At 40.4% G+C, this 16,457-nt stretch overlaps 2 protein-coding genes across 3 annotated transcripts; both read right to left on the bottom strand.

The window, feature by feature from the left end:
• Window positions 1-1,431: 1,431 nt before the first annotated feature.
• LOC108899155 (neuronal acetylcholine receptor subunit alpha-9-II) lies at window positions 1,432-3,969 on the bottom strand. Its single transcript, XM_018699432.2, has 3 exons — window positions 3,723-3,969; window positions 2,996-3,347; window positions 1,432-2,474 (listed from the first exon to the last, which is right to left on the bottom strand). The coding sequence occupies exons 1-3, from the start codon at window positions 3,876-3,878 to the stop codon at window positions 1,717-1,719; spliced, it is 1,266 nt and encodes a 421-aa protein (XP_018554948.2). The 5' UTR covers window positions 3,879-3,969; the 3' UTR covers window positions 1,432-1,716.
• A 5,623-nt stretch (window positions 3,970-9,592) lies between these two features.
• ube2ka (ubiquitin-conjugating enzyme E2Ka (UBC1 homolog, yeast)) lies at window positions 9,593-15,707 on the bottom strand. Of its 2 annotated transcripts, XM_018699631.2 has the most exons (7): window positions 15,355-15,707; window positions 14,618-14,711; window positions 14,302-14,360; window positions 14,089-14,171; window positions 13,607-13,706; window positions 11,017-11,145; window positions 9,593-10,909 (listed from the first exon to the last, which is right to left on the bottom strand). In XM_018699631.2, exons 1-7 carry the CDS (start codon window positions 15,415-15,417, stop codon window positions 10,835-10,837), a joined length of 603 nt encoding a protein of 200 aa, XP_018555147.1. In that variant the 5' UTR covers window positions 15,418-15,707; the 3' UTR covers window positions 9,593-10,834. The 2 variants fall into 2 exon arrangements, with proteins under 2 accessions (XP_018555147.1, XP_018555148.1); XM_018699632.2 differs by lacking the exon at window positions 14,618-14,711.
• Between the last annotated feature and the right edge of the window lie 750 nt (window positions 15,708-16,457).

The following is a 16,457-nucleotide window of genomic DNA, read 5'->3' as shown; positions in this document are numbered from 1 at the left end:
CTGCACTGTTGTCTGAAAGTTATTAAGAACACATCAGTGAGCCACATGTTGCACTGGGTGACATGCTCCTTCAGCACAATGATCATAGACAATGCAGTTTATATTGAGTGGACCCCACATAAACCATCCTGTACCAAACCCACCGCTGAAAATACCCCTCAACAAATACATAAATCAACTGTTTGAGTAAGGTTTGCTAGCTTTTTTTGTAAATTACTTTTTTAATGTAGGTATTAAAGACCAGTTTCAAGATTTCAGCATGGACTTGGGGCTGAGTGTCAAAGACAGGCTAGGAAAGTTGGAGTAGAGGAACCAACATGTTGGTTTTGATCTTTTACCTGGATTCGTAAACAATTACAACAATACAGAGTACCATCAGTTCTCTATAAAATCCTCCTTTCAAACATATTCTAAAGTAAATGCATGGAAGTTTCAGCATGTATTCAGGTATGAAGAACTGCCCCTTTCAGAGTACTGATGTATTAGCATATAGCCAGTATTTTAATGTTATTGCTGGTTCAGGTGGCATTACATCTATCTGTTTTATGTACAGTTACTTTGATGAATCTATATCAACATACCATGTTTAAAAATGCAACATGTTGTACAATATTTCCATGTGAAATTAAATGGAGTAGAAGTATTAACTTGAAGAAAAATGGAAATACTTAAGTGAGGCACAAATGCCTCAAAACTCTACCTAAGCACTGTACTTGAATGAATGTAGTTTACCTTCCATCAACATCATTAAGTTTCCTTTCCTTCCTTATTGTTCTTTGTTCCTTCCTGTTCCTCACACACACACACACATTCACTTAACTATCCAAGTTCAAGGTATAGGGGGGTTTGGAAGAGGTGGGTGTCAGAGTGTGCACGTTGTGTTACATAATTAATGCTCCATATTACCTTACATTCTCACTGCCTTGGCTGCGCAACAAACAAAGCTTGCTCATTAACTATTCACAGGATGATTTTGAACAGAAAAATGATTCTGCGGATCCAGAGTGAGCGCCAACACTGTGTCTGTCAGCCCCAGGCATCTGATTTCACAGTGGTGAATAAGACGTGCTGTCGCTGCTGGTCATATTTTAACTTGACAGCAGATCCTCTTACGTGTATTCAATGGTCAGATGAAGAAGTACTTTCATCAACATTAAAGTCATGATTGATGGGGAAAAAGTAACGAGCTGCACCGTTACAACAGGCTATCTCATCTCAATGAAGATGCAATACTGTATCACTGTAACACTGACTGTTTTGTATAGGCAGCAAATGGATGCTCTAATAGCAACACAGAAAACTGAGAACAGGGATATAAGAAAAATCATTTGTTGTACCTAATGTCTAACCTAATGCATATATTCCTTTGATTATAAATTCATGGAATTTGATGCATATTTTGTTATAGTCTGACATATTTCATCCAGACCAAAAAATGTAATGATCTGCCATAGAGGACACAAAGTTACTGTGTGTATAAGAAATCATGGGTTTTAATGTTTTGCTAATGTTAAATGATACAGCATTTGCTGTATATACCTGGGTAAAAACACTCAATGTAAAGTATACTATGTTTATTTTCATATCATTGTAATCTATAGGGTTATTATTAATAAAGAATTTTTCAACATACATTTTTATAAAAAATAGTCCTTCCACCTTTTTTATCTGACTATAAAGTCAATTTTTTTGAAAATCCATAGCTCCGCTGCTCAGTCATGGTGCCTTGCCCATAATGAGGATACTCATGAGGAAAACCATGATGAAGAAGATCCACATGAAGAATCTGTCCATCACCTTAGCAATCTTCTTCCATTCTGCCCCCTTTGCGCATGTGGCCCTCTGCTCTTGGAAACAGTTGGCGATATACTCAACATTGTGCACCAGCTTGGTGTCCACACCAGGAATACCACTGCCATGACTGCAGAACACACAGGGGCCAAAGGTTACAGTGGGGCCTTGAGGTGGACGCTTTTTGTCTTCAGGGCAGCAGGGGACCTTCTGGTCTTCTTTACAGCAGTCAACTGTGGGAATTTTACCATTGGACCCTTCATACTTTCCAGGTGCAAAACTAGAGAGGTGGCTCCTCTCCTCTCTAGTGATGTGGTGCTGGGCTTTCACTCTGGGATGTTGTTGTGGTTTGGGGGTCTGGGGCCTAGGGTACTGGTGATTTTGCCGGTCCTCTCGGCTACCATGGTTCCCCGGTTTTCCATTTGCGTGGGCGCGGGAGCTGAGGTGCGGGTGACGGATGTCGTCCTGGGGGAAGTGAGAAGACGAAGAGGAGGTGGAGGCAGAGGCACAGTTCTCACCTACCTCATAAACAAAGAAAATCTTGGACATGTAGTCAATGATGAGGACTTTTGCCCAGTGGGGGACTGGTTTAGCCTCTGCACCACAGAAGTGGATGTTCATGATGAAGATGGTGAGAGCTGTGGAGGCTGTGACCATGGTCATAGTAGCAATATAGTACTTCCCTGTGTAACAAACAGAGGCAGGGGGGAAGTTTTCTATTACAACTCTCAAAAGATAATTCATGTCTTTTGTTGTCTGTGGAACTCCTCCACTGAACAACTGAGATTTCACTCAAATTTAAAGCCATGCTAGCAGCTCTGTGAAGCTCAGCAGCACTTTGAGCTAAATGCTAACAATAACCAAGATTATAACAGTTAATCCTGAGAGTGATTTCATTCAAAACCACAAATGTCAACCTCATGATGGTGATAGAGGAAAAGTCAGGAGATCATTAGGTCATTGGAATACATCATCTCAGGACCATGAAAATTAATGGCAATTCATGTAATGGCTGTTGAGAGACCCCAGTCTGGACCCTAAAAGCAGACTGACCAACTGATTGACAACCTTATAGCCAAGCTGCTAGCATGGCTAAACAGACACCAAGACAGACTGGTGTGCAAGCCACTATAATAATTCTAAAGATGCTACAGTTACATTAAACACAGTGGTTTAACAGAATCCTACACAAATGCATTCTTACCTATGAGCGGCACACTCTCTGATGGAGGCATGCTCTCAGCAACCATTAGCTGAAACACGGTGAGAGCCAGAAGAACCGTCACTCCGAGAGAAACCTTCTCCCCGGAGTCTGCAGGCAGGTAGAACCCCAAAGGAGCCAAGAAGGAGATGAGGAAGCAGGGGAGGAGGAGGTTGAAGATGTAGAAGGAGGAGCGGCGCTGCAGGAGCACGGTGTACGTGATGTCTGGATACGGGTCGGAACAACAGCCATACATGCGGACGGTCTTGGTGGCCGGCATCCCGTGGCACTCCCATTCCACGTTTTCCACAAAGTCCGACAGGTCCCCACTGTCCATGCCCATAAAGATGTCTACCTGGAATTAGGGTAAAGGGTGAGTGGGCGTAAAGGAGGCACACAACCAGCTTACCCCAACAACATTTTCCGATGTAAGACAAATTTAACTTTGCTCTGTACAGTGAGTCTCAAGGCAAGAGTAATGTGTCTGATCTCTTTGTCAAGCCAGTCTCAATTACCCCCTGATCTAACACAGAGGTCATGGCCTCACAACCCAGACCTGAGTGAGTCTTGTATCATTTAACCAAGTCAATCGACTTGATAAAGGTGGTAGGTGATACAGATCGCCGTCCTAAAAAAGGTGGATGAACTGAACTTAGGTTGATTTTACCCTCCACAACATTCCCTTGGTGTGAGTGAGCATGGCTGCACGCGTGCACACATTTCTCCATACCTGGTTACCATTGTAGGTCCAGGAACCAAAAGTGAGGTTACATTCCTGACTATCGAAGGGGAAGTAGGAGACGTCCACCACACAGGAGCTCTTGGTGATGGCGGGAGCATCCCAGGTTATCTCTCCATTGTAGCGCAGTCTCACGTTGGTGTCCATCGGCCCCGAGAAGTCATCGTCGGCTCTGGAGGAGGGGAGAAAGAAGAGTCATTTAGTGTGTGTCATTTAGTGAGCTGCGTCTTTAGTTACAGTAATCAGCATGTGTGCTATTGTGTGCTATATGTTGTATGCGTTCAATAATGTGCTACCAATGTATTAGGCACATGCATACAGTCTAACATGGATCAACACAATAGTCCAGTAATATAAACTATGTCCTTGAAGGTAATTTTCTGACCACAGCCTCAAAGATTATTATTACACTGATTGAACACTTCTGTGATACACTGTCAACAAAAGTTTAAGATAACACATTGATTTCTTGCATGATTTATGGCATAATATCCAAAACATATAATGTACTAAACTACCAGATACAACATATGGTTTGTCTATACCATGGTATGAAATCTGCACGATGGGAGCTGTGACCATGTGAGGTATTTGTTTAACAACACACTGATAGACAAATTACATACCGTAAATGTACCCCATATACTTTTACCACATACAGAATTATAATAGATGTTTGACCTTTTTAACTTTAATCCTTTACTTTGTTTCAATATATTGACATTGTTGACAGAAAAACTCTGGAGCTGTAAGTGTTATGTAACAGATTATTATTCTAAAAGTATAATTATAATCTTACAATTAGAGAGATTATTAGTGAAGTGCCCTCAAGAAATGTGTGTTTAGCTCCCAAGGAATGCTGCAATTGTTCTGTAGTAACACAGAGTTTTAACCTATTATAGTTAAATAAGGATACGATGAGAACTGAAGATGCTAAACACAATCCTCACAGGGAAAGAAAGGTGTAGGTGTGTGTGTGCGCGCGTGTGTGTGTGTGTGTGTGTGACGTACGGGCGTACTTGTTATAGAGGACAAGGTCGGGCCTCCACACCAGGCTGCTGGGGATGTGGATGACATCCAGTCCATCATAGTCCTCTTTATTCCACTTCAGGTAAGAATCATGCCATATCTGCCTAATCCACAGGTAAGCAATCAGCACCTGGTTCCTCTCATCCTTCACACACGCACAGTTATAATCACACAAATGAGAAACAGCATTTGTAAATCCACTCATACAAACACACACTTACCTACAGACAATGGAGACATACTTACAGCAGCCTAAAGAGAGATCCTCTTGATCTCCTTCTCATTTCTCTGTTACTCATTAACTCTCTATGAGCATTACGTGGACAGATACGCCTCAGATTATCACAACAGCTGAAATCCAGACCTGTCTGTCAATATCAGGTGGATGAGCAGAGTGACTGGAGGATTGGGTGGGGTGGGGGTGGGGGTTGGTTTTGGTATCGCTGCCAGAGCTTCACTGAAGCACCGAACCAAAGAAAACAACCGCTTTGGGTAACAGGACACCCCAACACACACACATATACACACATATTTCTTATCTGGCCCTCACTCCTGTCTTCTCAAACATGACAGAGTGACATCTACAGATAACCTGGTATTCAACAGAGACGTCACATTCAGCAGGACAGCTGGTTTTCTCTGTTCGGGCCACACAAAGCCAAACACACGTGCACAACACAAGTTGCTAATTCACTGCGGGCTGACACAGCACTGAACCTGAACGGGAACCTAAGCCAGCTGGGTAACAGTAGGCCTGGCTTGTACAGTAGGAGGTCTGCCTGTCATTCATACACATCAGCACCTACAAATCTAACCTTTGATGACCACTGTCTTTGCAGTGATCAAAATTTAATCCAAAAATACAATTTAAATCTTATCTTTATGTTTTGGATCTAGCTTCAGTGTACATATGGTGTCAGTTATACTCTTCACTATGTGTTTGCATGATTTCTGCCAAATGAATCATAAAATAAAACTATATTCAAAAATACACATTGCTCTTTAATAAGAACTTTATGTGCCTGATTCATCTGCAGAGGAACATGTAGATAATTTTATACATTTTTCAGTTAAACACAAAGAAATTCTCCCTGCCAATTTGGCTGTTGGCTGGTTTGAATAATAATTTGATATTTTTAAAATTAATAATTAAGATCTTAAAATAACATACAGTACATATCACAAGGACTTTTGAATTTCATAATGAGGATCTTGCAGATGAGCGAGCACTCACCATATCTTTGATCTGTGAGAGAGTGATCCGTAAGGTGACGTTGAGGGCGCTGTCTGTGTCCTCCACAGGCCGCAGGGCGCTGGAATAATTCTCCATCAGGTCATTCAGAAGCTTCTGGGCGTAGTGACCCTGAGCTGAGTTAACCACTGGAGGAAGAAAGGTGCCGGTCATTGTCAAATATATGACAAAACAACCTAATGTGTTTTCTAATGTGATTTTAAAGCATGTGCCATTACCTCTGGGAGCATTCAGTTGTCAGGTAACTGTCATACAGCTCAAACTGTATGTTCCTGTACATTACTCTAATTGTGTGAGATATGAGGTAAGAAATGAAGATAAATTCCACGTGTTGTCCCCTCTTCCCTTGGTATGTTATTACTGATGTTTTCTGTATGCTAAACTTTTTTTAAGCCCATGAGTAATATATATATATATATATATATATATATATATATATATAGTCTATTTGGAAGCTTGTTGGAAAACTTATTTTAGCTTGTTAAAAGTCATTAGTGAATTGAATGAAAATTTACTGGGTTTAAATATCAAAATTTTAACATATTAACAAACTTCCTCACTTCTGTAAGATTTGCTTCTTTAGATTAATTGGTATAATGGTTTGAAGGCCACATGCAAAATTCAACATCTAGATAACTGCTCTTCCTCGAACTGGGGTTTGTACATAATTACACACAGTGCAATGCATTTAACATGGATAGCTCTGGATGTTTCTTTCTTAACCAAATGAAAAGCACGTGTTTATGTTTAAAACCATACAATCTGTTCAAATGAACAAAACAACAGCACAGAGACTTTTCATGTTCTGCTAAGCAAGAGCTCGAGTCTGACTCACCTTCGGGAAGCAAAATCGCCAAACAGATTATGGGGATCATCTTGAGCATTTCAAGAAGAAATAAGAAGCAAGTGGTACCAGAAATCCCACAGTCCTGGATTTCATCCCCTAACAGGCCTACATGCTGTCCATTCAACCCCAATTGAACTCAGCTGGAGATAGCAGGGCACCGTTTCATCTGGTCGTCATCATGGTTAGGCCAGCTCTTACTGCTTGGCAGGGGAGGAAGCATGTCTGCTGACTGAGACACGGAATAAAACTCCAGCTATCACATAGCAGCAGCAGACCGAGAGAAACAGGATGCCACACACTGGGCTATTCACCCGTCAATCAACCACCTGTCACCAGGTGGGCTGCTGGTCTGCTCCTACAACACACTACCAATACCAGAAGGACATGGAGGAGAAAAGATTGGAATTTGCAAATCAATTACTCACTTTATCAAACTAACAATCAGGAGGTGCTTGTTAACATTAGGGTTATATTTGTAGTAATAAATATACCATAATTTCTGGACTATTGAGCGCACCTGAATATAAACTGCACCCACTAAATTTAAAAAGAAAAAAAAGTACATATACAGGCCGCACTTATCTAAAAGCCGCAGGTGTCTAAATGTTTTTGTGGCATGAAGCTCGTTAGCCTGTAAAAATCTATAAATTAGCTGCATCATTGTTTAAGCCGGAAGGTTCAAAGCGTGTGAAAAAAGTAGCGGCTTATAGTCCGGAAATTACGGTAGTTTTTCAACTGCAGGCAACTTGAGGCACTTTCTACAGAAGCAGAGAACAGCCATACATGCAATTATTTTTTTTTAATGCTGTCATCACGAGAAAACAGACTTATTTCAAGATAATGAAATAATTAACTTGTGACCTCAAGATAAAAGCATTTAAAAATAGTTGCAAGTTTGGCAGTTCTCAACTTCCATAATTCTGCATTTTCTATTCTACATTGAAAGTTGTAAATAAAAAGTAGAATCTCAATTTGCTGTTATAAATCTGAACAACTAATGTGTGGAACAATTTTTTTGGTCAAAATATTGATGCACCAAGGAAAGTAAAGGCTAGCCAGGGCCAGGCACAGAAAACGGGTGAGTTGTGTACCATTAATGAACATCTAAGGCACATTAATTTTAAAAGATAAGATTAAAAAAAAATGTCTGTCTATACTTTTGAGATTTTGGGGTATTGATTAGCAAAAAGTTATTAACCTTTGACAGCCATTTAGCCGTGTAAGTAAGTTTTAGCTAGAAGTAAAACTTTATCAGAAGATAATTGTTATTTCAGGATGAGTTGGAATGAGTCACTGTGACCTTAAGTAAAATTCCACTACTGATAAAAATGTCACACTCAGCTCCCCAGAGAAGTTGTATACATTACTCATTAATAAAAGGTCATAGATCTCTCACTTAACAACCAGGATATTTTTGGCTGCAGTTTCAAAAAGATCCTCATCAGTAAAGTTTTTTGGCTTTGATGCTATGGGGACTTCTTGCAGAAATATGGGGGTCAAACAGTGCATGGCAAGAGAGCTTCATGGTTCATGAAAGAACCAGCTGAACAACAAAAAAAGAAAAAAGAGTGAGTGCTGGGGAAGCTACACTGAAGTGGCTGGTTTACACTGGATCCATTAGTCATCTTAAAATTATGCCCTAATAAAAAGATTTTCTTAAAAAAAAAAAAAAAACAGGCCACCCTTTATTTTGTCCAAGCATAAACATTAATCTAATTATAGCCTGTCTGAAACAAACTGTAGCCATGGGGTTATGCTGTGGTGACGTCAATCCTATGGAAGCTTCAACACTTTAATAATGCAACAAGTTAATTTATTTTGTGTGCATTTTAATAGCACAGTGATTATCTCAGCTCTATTATATGAGCCAGACAGCCTGCTCTTTTTTCAGCCTCATGTATTCAGCCCTCTGTAGTACTGTCCTCCGCTCTAGGATACTGGAGGAGTTCCAGATGGTAGATACACTAGAGAGATATGCCAACATCCAGTGAAAGGATACAAAATGAGCTTTTGTCACTGGGGATGCCTGGAAAACCTGCGGCTGGGTTAGTGTGCAGCAGGTGCAGTGTTGTACAATTACGAATTTACACTACATACTGCCATTGGTTAGAAGACATAAACACATCAAGTGGCAGCTTCTCTCCTTTGCAGGCTGAAATATAACATTCAGATTACTGCCAGGGTTTCCTGGAGAGATTCAGCATAACACAACATGCTACCAAGCAGGCCATCTGTTATTGTGCTCATCCCATTTCCCCTCACCATAAGCAAGGTGATCTGAACATTATCATAAGTGCCTGTATCACTTCCTCGTTGAGGTTCTAAATGCACAAAAAAAAAATGCGCTTGCTCAACCAGGAACAACGCAACACCAGTTCTTCTGCATGCACATTCTTCATCTAAATTGGCTTGCTTGCTCTATTTTCACTGGCAATGTAATTCCCTGCAGGTTCAATTTCTGTTGGGTCTGGTAAATTTAGTGCCTCACACTAGTTTTTATTCAAATGTATGCACAGCCAAACAAGCTTATATACATGCTGGATCCTTTACAACAGCATCAGTTTGTCTATTTATCATTATGTGACTGAGATTAAACTGAAACTTGACTGTCATGCACCAATAGTACTGAAGGTTACATTGTTGCCATGTATGTTTTTAGATGTTGCATTTCCTTGAAGTGAAAATTACTCCAGCTGACAAGCATCACGTAACACAGAAAGGACAGAGTGTGGATTAATTTACACAGACTTTAATATCTTTATTTACAGATGAATCATTTTGACATATTTATCTGTTGGCGTAGTTAAGATGATGCAATATTTTTCAAACTCGTTTGGAACTATTTCCATCCAGACTTGTGACAGGTTGTGTTACTGCTGAACATGTTTCATTTTGTTTGTTTCGTTTTGTCTCAGTTTAAAAACAAGAATCCAAATGTATTCCTGTAGGAGGCCAAAACCAAATAAAAGTTTTTAAAAAAATGTGGGGAAAGGGGCATGTGAAGTAAGCTGTGAGAGCAGGTGTGTCGGGTGGGTGGGAAGTGGGATTTGCTGCTGGAGCTTTGGGGTCGTAAGACAGTTGAAAGGGGGAGAAACGTGGCATGAAAATGAGTATGGCTACACCTCAGTGACACTTTATGAGTTGGTTTCTAGAAAAGGGAATAAGCCTCGTCCTATTCTGTGTCTGAATAACTCCACACTTGCTACCTGGTGCACGCTATAGTTTTATTTGACTGCCCACATTTTCAACGAAAAATGTATAGTGTTTACAGTACCCCTCCCTGTGCTGGTACAATATAATGACTTGCAAGGGTCCTACAACTCATCTTAGAGTACCCTATACCACTATAGAGTACAAAACACTGAGTGACTACTGTGCAAGGATGAGTGAGATACCAATTTAAAAATCTAGGACTCTGCTTAACCCCTGTTTAGAAAACAGGACCAAAATGAGGAAAAAATCAGGAGCAGGTACAAAAAGAGCCTCAGTGAATGGCTAGACTCTTTTCTACAAAGGTTTTCAGAAATTAAAGTAAATGCACTGCATAGGCAAGGATAAGCCGCTGACAGCCGCTTCTTGGACAGAGCCAGAAAAGCCAGGAGACTGGCGGGCGGGGGGGGGTCTTAAGTCTGGCATTTGCTTCAAAGGGGGTGAGATGCAGTTGGACTTTTGATTGTAGCACTGGGTGGAATGTTGAATGAACTTAAAGGAACCAGAGATAAGAGCTCACAGAGCGACTGATTGGAGTGTGGTACAGCAGAGGTGACGAGCAGGGAGGAGAGATGCCACACAGAGAGAGACAAAGGGGGGAGAGGGGTGGAGAAGAAGGGGGGAGTGTGGAGGTCCACTGTGAAACGGAGGGTGCGACAGAGGGAGAGACGCCTTCAGACAGCTGGAATTTGGAGGAGAGATGGGGTGTGTATGTGTGAGGAGGGGAGAGAGGGATCAAGAGGAAGATGAGGAAGGTGTCAAGATTCAGTTACTGAGCAGTAGCTCTGTCGCTGTCTCCACGTCCCAGGATTTCGACGACAATGCCACTATTACTGCATTCTGGGGGGAAGAAAACAAAAACCCGTCAGAACCACAGTTTTCCTCTGCAGCAGAATTTCAGCAGTGCAATGCACAGTAGGGGAGGAGAAAAGTTTAGAGAGACTTACTTTTTCAAAGCCCATGGCACAGAGTTTGTCTATTTTGCGTGTATACTCCGGACTGGAGACAGGAGCTCCTGCATAGACATGAGACCAGAGCCTCGCTGTCTGTTTGAACATCTCTGGATTCTGCTTGTACTGTGAGAACGAATGTAGGAAAACAACAGTGAGTTTGTGTGAAAAAGACTCAGCATACCACTGTCGACGACTGAAACTTTCTACTTCTCTACTTACTTTAGATCAAGTTGTAGAGATTTGTTTTCACTTTTCACATGTTCTGTTGATCACTGTCATAAAATAGTGATTACATCTACCGCAGAGCTACAACAATTAGTCAACTATTTGACAACAATCAACAGTTAAACAACTGCCAACTATTTTGACAATGACCAAGTCATTTTTCAAGCAAAAATGGAAAAAAAATCATGGGTTCTAGCTCCTCAAATGAGAATATTTTCTGGTTTTTGTACTCTTCCATGATAGTAAACAAAGTATTTTGTACTGTTGGTCAAACCAAACAAGTCATCTGAAGCCATCATCTTGGACTCTGGGCTTTTTTTGCAATTCCTGTTTTTTTTTTAAAAGACCAAATGACTAATTAGGTAATCAAAAAAGCAGATTAATAAAGAATGAAAATACTTATTAGCTGCAGCTATTATCTACTCTACTCCATTCAAAGCTGTAAAACAATACAACATGTAAAAGCATACGGGGGTGGAATTATTTGCAACTGCTTTGAGTAATATCCCTCAGTGTATAGCTGGCTGTGAGCAGAAGAGTGCTGCCCTTAAGGTCTATTTGTACTATTATAGCTGTATACGTGGCTCCACAATAGATTGCCAATAAAATGATGCACTGCAAGATTTCAAGGATGCTGAGACACTCCAAGCCAGACGAACTGGAAGAGCTGCAATCTGCCAGACAGTCATTTCAGCGGAGTGCTGGCCAGCTTTTGGTTTCCATGCTGCGTTTGCAATGTTGAAATGTAATGCAGGTGTAGATTCCCAATCATCATAAACTAGTAACACTTTAGCTGTTACACAAATAAAAATAAATAAACTGCAGCTTTAAATCAAGTTTTGAACTCAAAACACCTTATTTCAGAGGGTCTTTATATAATACAATAGTCAGACTTAGCAATAATTTCATTTCCAGTGCAGGTGTGAGAGAATTTAAGGTGCAACACCTTCTAAACCACCTAAACAGCCTCAGGTTCCTACACCGGACTATACAACATTCAATGTAAAATGTGTATAAAAACATGGAACATAAATCTTATCTAACCGTATTTCAATCCTACATGTGTGTTTCACTGGGATGTGGGCAGGTAAGCAATGGACATCTGTTACTCAACACAGGATTGGTGATTGTACGGAGGTGTTGTGTGTTCAGAAGAGTAGAATAATCTTTTAAATAAGAAAAGCAGGCGATGGGCAAACAGCTCTCTGCCTACACGATATTTCACAACAGTTTCACATTATTGGCACTGCACTGAATACTGCTTAACCTGCAACAGTTAACTTGTGTGCAGCACAGAAACAAGAATAATACATCAACTCATATAAAGGGAATTTAAGGTAACAATTCAGGGTAATACACAGGTGGACCTGAACATCTGAACTAAATAAATTTAACTTGGCATGACCACTAACAGCAGAGCTCTTACATATTCATAGTTACAACTTTGAAATGTTTGGTACATGTACAGTACACAAGTGTGCTAGGTAGATGATGGGATCTGCTTGATAGTCCTTTGGGGAAAAAAAGACAATTGTTACCCAAATTTATGAAAGGTACATAACACCATAAAAAAACTAAGCAACTGTTCCTTTAATGTCCATCTAGTTTTCATGGAAACCCATCCGTAAGACTGTGATAGATCCTGCTGAGTTGCAATACCCTGGATTAAAACACTGCCAAGCACAAATGTTTCCCTGCAGCTCTTCACTTCTCATTGTCAGTTTAAGTCAAAAATATCATAGTGGAAGAAAAAGCAATGGAGAGGACCTTCCTCCTCCAAACACCAGTAGTGCGCTGCAGCTAACTAGATGTTGATCGTTTAGTCTATTTACAAAAAACAAACAACTGAATACATGTATGACACAACAGTGAAAAATCTCAATCACAGTGTCCTTGAGCCCCATGTGACTTAACCAGGTGTCTTTCTTTGTCTGACCAACAGTTCATTTCTAAGTTCATAAATGCTGGGTAAAAATCATTAGTAGTAGTAGTGTATGATGATGTCTAAGCAGGTGAAGGAACTGACATTTTACTGAGCTAGAACAGTCTAATACATAGGTTGCCAACCATACCAAGCTTATATTTACAGGAGTCACTAAATGCCAAGGTTATGAGAGTTACTGTACATTAAACACTGTCATAATAAGTTGAGAAATCTTTGCATAATTAATTCAGAAAACTGTATCAGCTAACTCCAACTGAAACCGTTAGAACCAGAAAACAACAGAGCTTTTGTTTGTAAAAAATCACTACAATAACCATATTCCTAGAAGATAGCTAATGTCATACTAATGACTTGTTACCCAACTTGAAACATTTTAAATACAAAAGTCAAAACATAAAACACATGCACACCCACCTGATTGGCTACCACTGCATCCTGTGGGTCATCTGGCTCTGCGGCTGCCAATAAGGCTTGTAGCGACAAGAGGACTGTCCTCAGAGTCATAGCTGCTGCCCTGAAAGAAAATGCCGTGTCCGTATGTCACTGGTTAGTGCAACACCAATATGAGAGTGAACTCTGCTCGTGGCCTCTGACTCCTACAGATGTGTTACCCCAAACATTCCTATTATTGGTTGGGAGGAGTTAAGGAACATTTTCATGATGGCAGATCAGCTGGTTTAAATACCTTTGATCTCCTATTTGCATAGTTTTTGAGTTGAAATTATTGACAAGAGAACAGTGTTATCCAATAGTTACAGGGGTGGGCATTAGAAGCAACTTGGCCATGACTACAGCTTTTGGTGAGGAAAATACTGTCTCACATGACTAGAAAAGTATTTCGTGACAGATGTATGATGGATGAAGAATCTCAAGAATGCTGGCGCGCACTCACTCACCACTGGTCTTTGAGAATGTCCAGACATATTGCACCTGTGACTGAGCTGATGTTGGGATGCCAGATCTTCGTGATAAACCGCACCTGAGAGATTAAATGAAAGCAAGATGAAGAAAATTATCTGCAGATTAGCACAGTAATGGAAAATCTCTGATGCCAATGTCCACAAAGAAAGGGAGAGTTCTCAGTAACAATAACAGCAGTGAATCTCTACCTTTGGTGGATTGAATGGATATGTCTCTGGAATTTTAATTTCTAGTTGATATCTACCGCCTGGAAGAAAAGAGAGGTACCACAGTAATTTAAGAATCATGACAGGCCTATTTCAGACATGCAATAAAACAGTAACTATTTAGATGCAAATTGTTTTAGATTAAATTATTAATGATTAAAAACCTCTTGAAATAGTTAGTTGGTGAGGTTCCCTTCAAAATGAAGTTGATGACAGTGACGCCCAAAATCAGATAACAAAATTGTGCAACCATGCATACAGGTTAGCAGACTGCACTGTGTCTAAATGAGCCCCTCACCTTCATATGGTGTGTCAGGTGGCCCTGCTATCTCCCCTTTAAGTTCTGTGAAGTTCTCATCCACCAGATCCACTTTTATCTGGTTTTTGCTCGTCTGAAAGGGTGAAAAGGCAAAGAGGCATTTTAACTTAAGCAGACAGGCAGACTGCAAAGTGTTAAGCTAGCTTGCTGTCAAACTTCAAACCTGCCTATGCAGCATAAGCTGACACCCTCCCCGCCGCAGCATTAGCCAAAGTTGACCTCAACTTGTTGCACACATCTTACGGATTTACATACAATAGGGCCGCTAATGTAGGGAGAAACGAGTCCATACAGAGTCAGAAGGACACATGTGAGGAGCACATCTTCACTACTACAGGCAATTCACACCAAACTACCTTTGCTAGGGCTAACCCAGCTAGCTTAGTGTCCATTGAAGGCATGGCAAGCTAGCCAGTGACGTTAACTTAGCGTTATGAATTTGAGGCTCAGTTAAATTCACCATCTGCTTAACTGCTTTCAGGCAAAAATAACTTTATAGGCTTTAACTTCCCCACAGTGGTATATTAATAGCTAGCGCTAGTATCCATTTGTGAAGCCGGATGCACTGCCGTGTCTGCTACAGTTAGCTAAAGCTAGCAGCTCGGTGATTAGCAAGCTGACAGCTGAGCCAGCGACGCGTCACTTACATTCAGCCTGTAGCCACAGAAAGAAAAAAATAAAAGCCGTAACTTTAACTGGCAAACAAGACAACCAACCTCTTCACTTTTGAGGACCTCCTTGAATTCCCGTTTTATCCTCTGAACTGCAATGTTGGCCATGGTTCCCCCGTGTTCCCGTCCGGTTGGGGCCTCACCGCCGTCCGACCTGACTAACGTTAGCTAGCTTCTTCTGCCCACAGGAGCTCTGCACTTTTTTTGGACACAACCTCAAAAATAACAGTTGTAACGTCGTTAACCGTGAGTGCCGTCAATCCCGGTTCTCAATATGAGGTTATAACTCGTTAAAATAGCTCAGCGTGTATCTGTCATCTCATATGTGTAACAACACAATGGTTGGTGGTACTGAAAACATTTTAATACCAAACTGCATGCAGTCTGGAGGAGAGGGGGTCATGTGATCTGTATTGCCATCCTGAGCGCCTCCTGCCATTGGTTGGTCTGTTCGTGATGAATAATGTATTATGTATAATAATAATAATAATAATAATAATAATAATAATAATAATAATAATATGCATTATTATTAGTAAAATTAGTACTGTTATCTTTAAAACCTGTGAGGTACACAAGGGCGGTATATATTGAAAAACAAGGTCAGTGTGTGTTATTCTAGATCACCTTTTAATGCAAAATAAAAGTTCTCTCACAACAAACTAAATAGTAAACAGGGTCTAACACAATGACTAGCAGATTACATTTAATCAGTACCATGTGGTCACTAACTGTTGGTCAAAAATGATCTGAAGTGAAGTTAAGCAACATGTTGTGGTCCTAAGTATGTATCACCTGCAGTCTTGTGAACATGATTTTTTTTTTTCATTGCAGCTGTAAGTTTACAGGTAAACTGTATGCAACTATTTTTTTCTGATGATCAGTGTTTGTTTGTCTCTCATGCAAATTTAAGATGGAAGTCACAGGGTGTATGCCTTTGAAGACAAACTACAAGAAACAAACAAAGAAGAACTATTACAATATTTAAGATACTAATTCAAAGAGATGGAGATGCAGTCATCCAGATGTGTTACTAGACAAGCTGTGTTCTAACTTTCCTGTATTGAAGCAACAGTCGTGGCATCTCCTAAAATGCAAAGTTCAAAAATCTACATAATCTAAATTTCTGTAGCAATGATGTTTCATTG

This window comes from Lates calcarifer, linkage group LG8 (genome assembly GCF_001640805.2).
Source record: "Lates calcarifer isolate ASB-BC8 linkage group LG8, TLL_Latcal_v3, whole genome shotgun sequence".
NCBI classification, from domain to species: domain Eukaryota; kingdom Metazoa; phylum Chordata; class Actinopteri; family Centropomidae; genus Lates; species Lates calcarifer.
Note: the sequence above shows the minus strand (reverse complement) of the source record. Positions and strands in the feature narration are given on the sequence as shown.